At 35.4% G+C, this 11,557-nt stretch overlaps 1 protein-coding gene across 5 annotated transcripts in view; it reads right to left on the bottom strand.

The window, feature by feature from the left end:
- Nucleotides 1-4,298: 4,298 nt before the first annotated feature.
- The window catches only part of TCN2 (transcobalamin 2), a 2,080,282-nt gene continuing 2,073,023 nt past the window's right edge, over nt 4,299-11,557 (bottom strand). For all 5 annotated transcript variants that reach the window (XM_044068453.1, XM_044068452.1, XM_044068454.1 and 2 more), the window contains one exon: nt 4,299-4,800. In XM_044068453.1, the coding sequence (XP_043924388.1) occupies nt 4,739-4,800 (62 nt within the window). In that variant the 3' untranslated portion in view covers nt 4,299-4,738. The remainder of the gene's footprint in view (nt 4,801-11,557) is intronic.

Below are 11,557 nucleotides of genomic sequence, written 5' to 3'. Positions count from 1 at the left end.
CTCTATTAAAAAATATGAAGGATGTAAGAACAAGATCGGAGAAGCGGAACACAGCAGAAAAAACAAATCTTCTCTAAATGCAAACGTGGTGTAAATCCACTGCTACGCCAATATAGAGAAATACTTCCAAACACTCTCGAGTAGGTTAAAAAAGTTTATTGCAACAACGAGTTAGCGCTTTCACCTATTCAGGCTTCCTCAGACGTTGCCAAGAAACTGCAGCCAAGAAACTGCAGATACGACAGTTCTCATACTTTCACAATTAGAATATGCTTTAAAGTACAAACCTGAAAATTCAAAAATCTGAAAATTAAAGTTGTAAAAGCATACACTTTTTCCAATACTCTTTGATGATCTTCCATCTTTAATCACAAACACAAACTGAAGTGTTCCTACCATCCAAAACTTGAAAAGAAAAAAGAAAAACGCTCCAGGTCAAACCGTGGACTTTAATCAACTTTATTATAGAAGAGTTTAACAGAATAAGTGCTTTCATCCTTTAAAAACTTGGACTTCATCAGAATCAAACATTTCCACATTCCAAGCCTATTTAAATAATATAAAGAAACCAATTAAATTAACCACCAAGGTGATTTAAAGTCACAGTACCACACTTAAAGTACTTTCAAGCATCAGACATTCCATACGTAATCAAGCGAAAATAAAAATAGCAGTAAATGTGAATGGAAATAAAAAACAACCTAAAACACACTTAAAATACTCTTGAAATTAAAAACATCCAATAAAATGCACTAATACATACTGGCTCTCTTGTTTAATACGGGTTGCAAGGAAATATGTTCATTAATCCCGGAGGGTGTGACGCTTGTAACTTGAGTTGCCATCTAACTTCCCTCTCTTCTAAAACCTCACCACTCTCATCTCTCCTAGGATTTACCTTAACGTGATCCAAAACAGCAAATCTAAAATTCTGAAACTTAGGGCATTCTTTAGAATATTTGAATTATGCATTATTTTCATTCTTTTTTCCTATATGGTAAAGATGTTCATATATTCTATTTCTTAGGATGAAAGCGCTTAATCTGTTAAACTGTTCTATAATAAAGTTGATTAGAGTCCATGGTTTGACCTGGATCTTCCCATCTTTGTCAGAAAATGTAGGATTGGAATTACTTAAATGTTCATCAGCGGTAGGATTAACTGCATCTAATGCAACTGAGTCAGGTTTGAGATGAGTGTATAACAATTTAAAAAAACTGAGGCACTTTATACAATGTATCTGCCTTTTTAGGAAAAGCAGGCTGAGTGTCAGGAAAATTACAGGCAGTGGCACACATCCTCCAAAACTAAGAGCACTGGAGGAATGGTAAAGGTTCTGAAAATTCCATCTGTAACAGCTCACAATGTTTTGTGAGGGACTAAGAAACCTCAGTGCTCTCTCACTGAAAACACTGGCACATACTGGAGACAATCTCAGAGAAAGAGAATCCTCCACAATAAGAATCAGAAACGGTGCTCTCCCCTGGGTCTAAATCAGAAATCGGGGGAGAGAACGCTGCATCTGTCCCTTCATCTTCCTGTCCAGATTCAAAATCTTGAATCTCTTTAGGAAAAGTAGCATCCATCTTTCTTTTATCAAAAACCACCTTATAAGAAGGATAAATAAGCTGAATTAGATCCTGAGCCAGATCTACTAAACTACTTCTGTCTAGAGAAATTTGATGAAGAATAGATACTTGTTTAGTTCTCTATTTCTTTTTGACAGGAAGAATGGGGCCAACAGTGTTGTTATTGGCAGCAGCAGCTTCTGCAGGATGAACACAACAACCTGACTAAACAGGAAAATCTTCCCTTTTTCCTGTCCCAGCACTGATGAGTATCTCTTCTTTCCTATTGAGGGGATGTAAACAGCCCCAGAAGACATGGTTAACCCCCAATCCATAGTGGCTGCAGCTGCTACACCAGAGAGATCTGGAGTTAAAGATGAGGTCTGAGGAACTAACTTTGGCAACAGCAGTCACCCACTTGCAGCTGAGGCAAATTATTAGCCTGCTGTGGTGGCAAAAGCTGTTTGCAAAATTGTTCTGTTTGTGGCTAGAAGGACTGACCATGGGGCCAGTAGTTTGTTCCATGGTCATGGTGAAAATGGTGCCTCTTTCCAGGGGAAAACAATCAACATAAGCCAGTAAAAATTTTAAGTTATTAAAAGTCACTTTTTTCCCACAAAACACTGTAAGAAGCATTTTAATGCACTTCATCTACACCAAAAAGTAAAATAAATATAATTTCTCTACAGAAAAAATGTTTTTTTGTTATCTGCTTTTCCCTCAAAGGGAATTTATCTGCCCAGCAAAGGAACAGCACAAGCCGACCATTGATCCTCCTCAAAAGCCTGCACAGGAGCGCACTTTTCAGTGGCAGGAAAGCTCTGAAGGGCTTGGCATTCACACCTGTGTTTTAGGCAGCTCAGCTTGAGCTACCTAATGGTTTGAATGCTGGAAGGTGCTCTGAAGCTTTGGAGCTGGCTGACTGTTATATACTTTGCAGGATATAACCCCTACAGCTAACAATACTGCATCAGTGATCAATATGATGAACACCAACAGCTACCTATACTGTTCTAGCACCTGTTCATGTAAATTAGCAATTTCTTTTTTACTGTGAGAGCAAAGTCCTACTGATTCACTGTTTTGGTAGGAACCTTATATAAAGTACAATTGTGTAAGTCCTGCTTACCCATAACAGTAGATGCTCGAATTTCTGTACTGCTGCAGTAGCCTATATGTAGTATCAAATGCAAAGGACAAAGCACTTGGCCAGCTTACCAAACCTTTAACTTCCCTCCCTCTCACTCATGCTGGCTGCTGACAGGCTGGGTCCAGGAGGTGTACATGCTGGATCTAAGAAATGTTTTGGTACCACTGGATTTTACTTGTGTAATCTAGCAAGTTGTATCATGAGGATCGTGGATGTCATGAGGCCTAGACTCTTGAGAAGTCTCTTGCAAAAGCTTGAAGCTGTTGAAAAAAAAAACTCAGAAAGATCTGGTGGCAAATATTACCTTTTCTTTGATACCTTTGTTAAGAACTCCAAACATCTGGGAGAAGACTACAGAAAAAAACAAATCATCTAAAAAAGGAAAACTTAGAATTGTGTCACCAGACCTTAAACTTTAGTCAGAAATATCACAGAACATTTATTACCTCAGAAATGAAGACATATTCTAATTCTGTTAAAAAAATGTCAGGCATGAAAAACACACATTCAGACTGTAAAAGCACAGACCAAATATTTTTATAAAATCACAGTTTTCCACACAAAATTGAAAAATAAGCCAAGTAAACAGAGCAGAAACACATATAATCCCTGACAAAAGACAGTATTCTTCGGGTGGAATCCCACAAATAGCCGTTCGTTATATATTTATATATTTTAAGGTAGAATGGAAATAATGCCGTGAATATTCAATAAAAAATATTTATAAGAGGAAGAGATCCCCAAAAGTGATCTTATCTGTTAGTCAAGACACTTTTGAGCAACGACTATTCGTCTGGAGCCTGATAGATGTTTCTTCTTGAGGCAGCAGGAAAATACTGAGAATTTACCTCATTCTGGTTCCTGATATACTTCCCTCCAAAAACAGTGGAGCCTATCTGCAGCCAAAGTGAATAAGAGGCAGGGAAGTTAGAGTATGACAAGCTGGCCAGGTGCTGTGTCCTTGGCAGGACACTACCCATAGGTTACAGAAGGAATGGGAGTGGCAGCAGTGGGAATGAAGAGTATCTACAGTACTTCCTTCAGTACATACTGAACATTTTTTGCAATAAAAAAAAATGGATGATATAATTTTCTTTTAAATACATCACACCTACTTTTTCATGTTTACAATCATATTTAGTACCACTGTCTAATATATGACTATAATAAACATATTTAAATACAAAAAGTGTGCAAATGCTAGTATAGTGTTTTGAACAGAGATGAATCAAGGACTGCAGACATCCAGTATATCAGGTGTGCAATTATGTACAAGTCATTGCACTGTCCTTGTTGTACTGGTTGAATCTGTTGCCAGAAAGGGACTGGCATCCAAATAATACTGGTAGATGTCAACATTAAATGGCTAAGAATACATTTTATCTGCCAGTTTACTTTAGATTTATTCACTGATTATGTAAGACAGACACCATGAAATTCAATGGATATGTGCAAAATAGGTCACAGAAATAGCATCCAGTTAAAAATCAAATATATTCTTGCAGTCTTTCACTCTGTTGACAACTTAGTAAAAGTACAAAATGTGCTAATCAGTTAAGACAACCAAAGGAGACACAAAATTCAGTTGTACAAGTTTACAGTTTATTGAGTATCTAAAAAGATCTCAAGTGAAAATGTTTGCTCAAGCTTTCAAATGCTATTGTCAAAATATTTTGAGTTATATTTTAAAATCAGATACAGTGGTACCTTAACAATCATTTCTAATACAGTATACAAGAAAACAAAACAGACTAGGAGATTAAGTCAAAAAGTTAACATTCTCAAACCTTATGGTTCACGTTTGCTCTAGCTAGCTGCTAGTTAGTCAGCGATATTGATGCTAAATGCTTTAAGACATATATCCATATTCCACTTGATTTGCTTTTAGCAGACCTATAAGTTAAATCCCATATGCTTTGGTTCTTCTTTATGATGACCAGCAGTTGCATGTATGTAGTGAAATAAAGAAATGTAAGACAGAGTGACATGGAGTTCCATTCTGAATCTACATCATTGTATTTTACCATGTGGAAAGCCGTAAAATTATATGGTCTCCATCATGAGGTTTATAATCAGCGATGCCTATAAAAATTAAAAAAATATATATAGTTATAATAATAATACACACATAGTCTGAGACTGAAACTATTTTTATCTGAGCGCTTGTTGTAAATGTTACAAGACTAACAACTTTATTAAGCATGCCAAAAACACTATATGAGTTTTACAGATCACAGTGTCATTTAATAATTAAAAAAACAAAACAGTATATGAAGGTTTGCATAGAACAAAAGGAATGGTCATAGCCATCTCCTTCTATTACTGTAATTAAGCTTCTGTTTTAATTATGCACATGCATGCCACAACAGCTTCTCTTTTGGCATCCATATCAGCACATTATTTACTTTCGCATGTTGTTCTTATACCCTATGCAGAGGACATGGTCATAACCGCTTATGACTCTGTATATTACTTCAGTAATAAAAATGATGTAATGTACATAATAGACAGAGCGTTGTCAATAAAATAAAAGAAAAATTAACTTGTTATATTTAGACTCATACTTAAGTATCTAGCAATAATAAGTTCATAGTACATGCAGAGTGCTGATCAAGCTGTGAAATCAGCAAGGCAAGAGTGTAATAACCTTTCAGAGCTGTTATACTTTAGTCTCGTGCTGCAACACACATGGCAGCCAACACAAGAAAACATCACAAATGACTGACAGCTCAACAGCTGTAATAAATGTCACACTGCCACACAAACAATTTAGCTGAGTAAAGTGGCTAACAGCTTTTTAAGCTGTTGGCTCATCAAAGATACACTTTACGTCTGAGTACTGTCTGTGCCACAGCAATAAGTATCTTGCATCTTTCAAACCTGTAAAACACTTTGCACTCCTACACTTTTTTCACTGTAATTGATACTACACCATGGCAGGTAGAGCCATATGAACTACAAAGAATTGTGATCAAATTTCTCTAGTCATAATATACTACGTACAGTGGATATAAATAGTTTACACACCCCTGTTAAAATGCCAGGTTTTTGTGATATAAAAAATGAGACCACAATACATCATTTCAAAACTTTTCCCACCTTTAATGTGACCTATAACCTGTACAATTCAATTGGAAAACAAATCTGTTACAGGAAAAAATATAAAAAATAAAAAACGTACAATAAGCTGGTTGCATAAGTGTGCACACCCTTAAACTAATACTGTGTTGAAGCACCTTTTGATTTAATTTACAGTGTATGTCACCTTGCTAAAAAAGATGATGTATTTTACTGCAGAATTACAGCTAGGATTTATGGTGTTGTGCTGAAAGAACCGCATTGAGTCCCTATACAATAACCTTTAGTGACGCATAATGTATGAAAAACAAAATGGTGCCATTTAAAGTAAGAAATAACAAACCTTTCATAATTATTTATATACTAATGACAGAATTTGCTCTGTAAGGAAAAATGACACAGGATAGCAAGCCATGCGGTATTATTTTAAAAGTAACCAAACCTTTGCAACATCTTTATTCTGCATATAAAACAGTACTAAGTAAATACTAATCAAAATCACATTCTACAGGAGTTGGTTTTAAATCCTTTCTCAATTGCTAAATTAATTCTAGTGGGTATTCTATAATAAACACTGCACTCCTACTTGACTGTTATGACTAATTCAGTAGCCAATGAGATGTACTTTGAGAAGGCTGTAGCAGCACAGACATGACAAGATCTGAGCTGTCTCACAGGCACAAATAGCAACTAATGTCTTTCGGCTTTTCCCGGTTAGGGGTCACCACAACGGAACTCTGGTCTGCTAATGATTGGCAGTGGATTTTTATGGTGCCGAGGTGCCAGCCTGATGCCCAACCTTCAAAAAAGGCACACCCATTCACGCACGCACCTACCTGCATGTCTTTAAATGTCATTCGACTGCGGGGAAGATATGCAGACTCCACAGTATTCTGAAGGATAAAGGTTCAAGTCCAAGCTGAGATGATCTTTCTTCAGTTTGTCAAGCATGCATGTCTTCTGTAGAACTGATGGAATATGACCACGGAGTACCAATAAGTGTACTCACACCTATTCTATCAGCAGACACACGTCCAATCTCATAAATGCAAGTAACAGGATGAAGAAAAATCCGCACAGAGATGCCCAAGAATTCCGCCACAAATGGCAAAAAACACCTCAGCGTCCGTAAAACTGATGACAAACTAACAATAGAAACTAACAAAAGAAGCTGATAAAAAATATTATAACCACAACTGCGAACTGGATCGTGAATATCGGTTAAGTGCTTTCACACGTATCCTACGGGCTTCTTCAGAACACCATAAAAATAAAACTTCCGCCTTTAATAACCTTTTAGGTGCCAAATTTACAAATTCAAAAATTCCCACGAAACTGCAGCTTAAAGCAACCACCCCAAATATCACATATCTGTTGCTCCTGCTGTTCAATGCAACAATGCAGTCTCACAATCATGTCAATCCTCCTTTCATATATACATGCAATAAAAATGTAAAAATATGTATAAAATATATAAATTATATAAAAATACAACTACATATATAAAATAATGATAAATTACAATGTAAGTTTATGCATATTTATACACTATAAACATTTGGAACTAAATAACCCATCTACTTATGCTAAACAATACCACTCTATTCAAATAAGATCGGATAAATGTACCTAGCCTAGATAATAATCAATTCTACACTTCCCTGGTCGAAGAAAAATGTGTGAATAACTTTTAAATATAATGTATCAACCAAGTACATAATACATTATAAATTAGCTTCAAGAATAGCTTTCAGGGATATACTATCATTAAGCCCCGGGTATGTTGTGGCATCTGTGTATAACTGCCATCATACCTCACGGTAATTCAATAATCAGAGAGACCATGGAAGGAAGTCAAATGTCTCTTGACAATTTTCTGGCTAATCCAGCTGATAGAGGTGAGCGGCAAGCTTCCCAGAGATCAGGAACTGATAATAATACTGTTTGGGAGAAGTGGGAGAAAGATAGGCGTATGCGGTCTTCCAACCCGTTCTCCTGTGTGGGCAGAAAGGTACCACTTGTTGTTAATACAGAAAATAAATTGCTTTTTGAGGAACTTGAAAAACTAATGTGGAAAGAAACTGCCGTATATTACAACATATGTAGATTGCAAAAGTATTTAGAGACTGAAACTACCCCGAGGGGTCTTAGAGTATTCAAAGACCCCTCTACTCCGTTTGATTTGACTGTGGACACAGATTGTATCTTTCACAAAAGATGGGTCAATGCTGCACATAAATGTGTAACTGAATGGTTGCACATTCTCATTGAACGTGATCAGTTTAAACAAAAGGAATTGTGTTCCAGTATTAAGAAATTGTGTTTAGATCTTACAAATACAGTTTTGGCTTCTACGTTTGATGAATTTTTGAAGCAAACAAACTTGAAACTTAAAGAGTATGAAACTATTTTGATTGACAGAAAAAAAGGGAAGTTGTTGTGTGATGTACGCGACTATGAGTCCAATAGAGCTTTCCTATCCAGGACACAATGTAACAAGGGTCGCAAGCAAGTTAGGTTTCAGCCTGGTACGGCTGTAAATCAATCGCACTACTCTTCAGCTTCAGAAGGCGGCTATACCTCGTATGAAGAGGATTGTAATGATTCCGACTACCCTGCTCTTCCAGCGGCTCAACAGAGGGACAATTTTCAGCAAACTTTTCATGGGGATGTTTCCACATCAATCCCCAATGCACAGGGACAGAAACGGACATGGGAACAATCCTCTAATACAGGTGGGCAACGACATGGACAGGGTGGATTTAAACGGGGCAAACGGTGACTCTAATTTTGTTTATACTGTTCATACTGTATTAAATACTAAAGAGTATGTTATTAATTTATCAAATTATGAATTTAGTGACATTGAGATTTCTGTACTGAACAGGGGACTTAAATTTATCCCCACGGTGGTTCCACGACTTCATGAGTTACAGAAAGATGTATATGCTTTTGGTAGAAAATTGCATCTAAAATATTTTTTTAAAAATGACAACATTTTTTCTTCCACATTGTGTGATGATAGTGTTAGTAGTTCTTCTGACAGCTTTTATTCTTGTGTGTCGGACTGTGACATTAATGCTTATTATAAGTTTGACACAACTAAGGTTCCTTCACATAGCAATTTTGTGCCTAATAGTTTAAATGGAGAGGTATGTCAGTTTGTTAATTTAGTAAATCATTTCACTGAGCTAGCTTATAAAGAGTATATGAGTAAGAGATCAAGTATAAAGTATAATATGCAACTTGAAGAGTGGAAAGCTTTGTTAGCCCTTGGAAGGATGAGAGAGATTGTTTTTAAGCCATCTGACAAGGGGAACAAGTTGGTAGCTATGCACTATTCAAATTATTTGTCTATGTGCATGGATCACCTGAGTGATAAGAATACATATAAAGTGGTTGATTTAAAGGTATATACTACATCCATTGATGAATATTTGGACCTTATAAAGAAAGGGGTCAGATTAGGTTATTTTTGTCAAGCAGAAGTTTAAAATAAGTTTAAGGTGGAAGGTTGTAAAATGGCGTTATTTTACTGCCTACCTAAAATACACAAGAATTTATCTAGACCTCCAGGTAGGCCTATAGTTTCAGGTTCTTATTATTTTTTACATAATTTAGGTATTTTTATACATCATTTCTTATCTTCATATGTTATTAAATTACCTTCTCATATATGTGATGTTTTAGATTTTTTGGAAAAAATTAAGAGGATAGAACTAAATCAGAACATGTTATGGGTCACTATTGATGTTAAGAGCTTATATACTAATATTAAGCATCAGTTTGGAATAGAGGCCATTAGGTTCTTTTTAGGAGACTTTCCTGCTACAGAATTTATAGTTGAATTGGTTCATTTTTGTTTGACTCATAATTTTTTTGAATTTAATCATGTTTTATACCAGCAGTTACAGGGTACGGCTATGGGGGCTGCATTTGCCCCCATGTATGCCAATCTTTTTATGGGATTATTCGAATTGGAAGTTATTTATAAACATAAATTTTTTCACACACATGTGATTGAATACTATAGGTACGTGGATGATTTGATATTCTTAGTGGATGGTAATGAAAATGATATAATGGAATTTTTCAATGATATTAATAGGAACAAATATTTGTTACAATTTGATGGGCTGAAAATTGGACATATTATTCCATTTTTGGATGTTGTATTGGATATTTCTGATGGTAGGAATATCGTTACTTCCCTTAATAAAAAGTTTGAAGGAGGTTGCCAATATTTACATGGCACTAGTGGGCATCCCCCCCATACATTAAATGCTTTACCCTATGGGGAAATGTTACGAATTTACAGACTTTGTAATAAGCCTGAAATTTTCCATAAAGAAATGAAATCTATTGTTGATTCATTTATAGCCCGAGGGTATGGAAAGGAAATTCTGAATAAAAGCTTTGATAGTTTGGTCAGAGGCACTAAACCAACAGTCTGTAGAAATGTTAACACATTTGGTTGTGATGTGGTAGGATATGGTAGTATTAATAGGAATAATGAAAATATTTATTTTGTTACCACTTTTGGTTGTTTTACCATGCAGTTTCTTGATATTGTGAGCCGCTTTTGGCTTTTTTTATGTTCTTTAAAGAATGTACAACAGTGGTTGAATTTGAATTTAAAATTTTCTTACCGTAGGGGAAGAAATATTAAAAACTTTTTGGTTAGAAGTAAGTTTAGTGTACCTTCCCCAGAAATATATAGGGAACCTGTTAAAGTTGGAACTTTCCCTTGTGGGAAGTGTAAAGCCTGCAAGCACATTGTACCTTATTTTACTTCTATAAATAATGTTAAATTTAGTACTAATAATTGCTTTTATTGTAATTCAGTAGGTGTTGTATATTCCCTACAGTGTCCCTGTAAAAAATTTTACATAGGAGAGACTAAAAGGGCATTTAAAACAAGGCTCTTGGAGCATGTTAGGGATATAAACAATGCTAATGTTGATAGTCCTGTAGCTTTACATTTTGCACAATTTCATGATAGCAGCAGTGTTGGTTTAAAAGGCACTGTGTTAGAACAAATTTGTGTTTCTGCATATTATAATATGAATGGGAAAACTCTTTTATTACAGAAAGAAGCTATGTTTATTTTAAAATTTAAAACTATGTCTCCTTTTGGGCTAAATGAGGAGTTCAATTGGAAGGCATTACTTGATTGATGTGTGAGATAATTGATTAATTGTGTAATTATCTTATATTTAGATGTATATATTGCTACATTGCTGAGAGTGTTTTATTCTCCTTGAAGGCTTTGGCCGAGACGTCAGAGATTTGAGTTTTTATAATAAATCTGTTGGTGGATACTGTGCTTGTTGTTCTTTACTTCTGGTTGCTTCTTGGTTCGTTTTTTTGATATACTATCATTAAGCCCCGGGTATGTTGTGGCATCTGTGTATAACTGCCACCATACCTCACGGTAATTCAATAATTTTTTATGATCCTTACCTCTAGGGTCATTTATAATTGTTTCCAACAAGGCAAATTTGAACTAATGATTTTGGCCATTATGTTTGATATGTCTGTAAATCGTACTTTTTGAATCCCTTTTCTTTATATTATATGTATGCTCATAAATGCGTTTTTTTAAGCTTCCTTCCGTTTTCCCCACATAATAACTTAAACATTCCTGACATATGGCAATATACACAACCATCTTGGAGTTACAATTCCCCTTCACTAACCTTAGTCTTGATCTAAATATGTTATTTAACACTATCTCATTTCTATCAAGAATATAACAACA

This window comes from Protopterus annectens, chromosome 4.part0 (genome assembly GCF_019279795.1).
Source record: "Protopterus annectens isolate FY-2018-M chromosome 4.part0, PAN1.0, whole genome shotgun sequence".
In the NCBI taxonomy this organism is placed as follows: domain Eukaryota; kingdom Metazoa; phylum Chordata; order Ceratodontiformes; family Protopteridae; genus Protopterus; species Protopterus annectens.
This window is presented reverse-complemented; position numbering and strand designations above follow the sequence as displayed.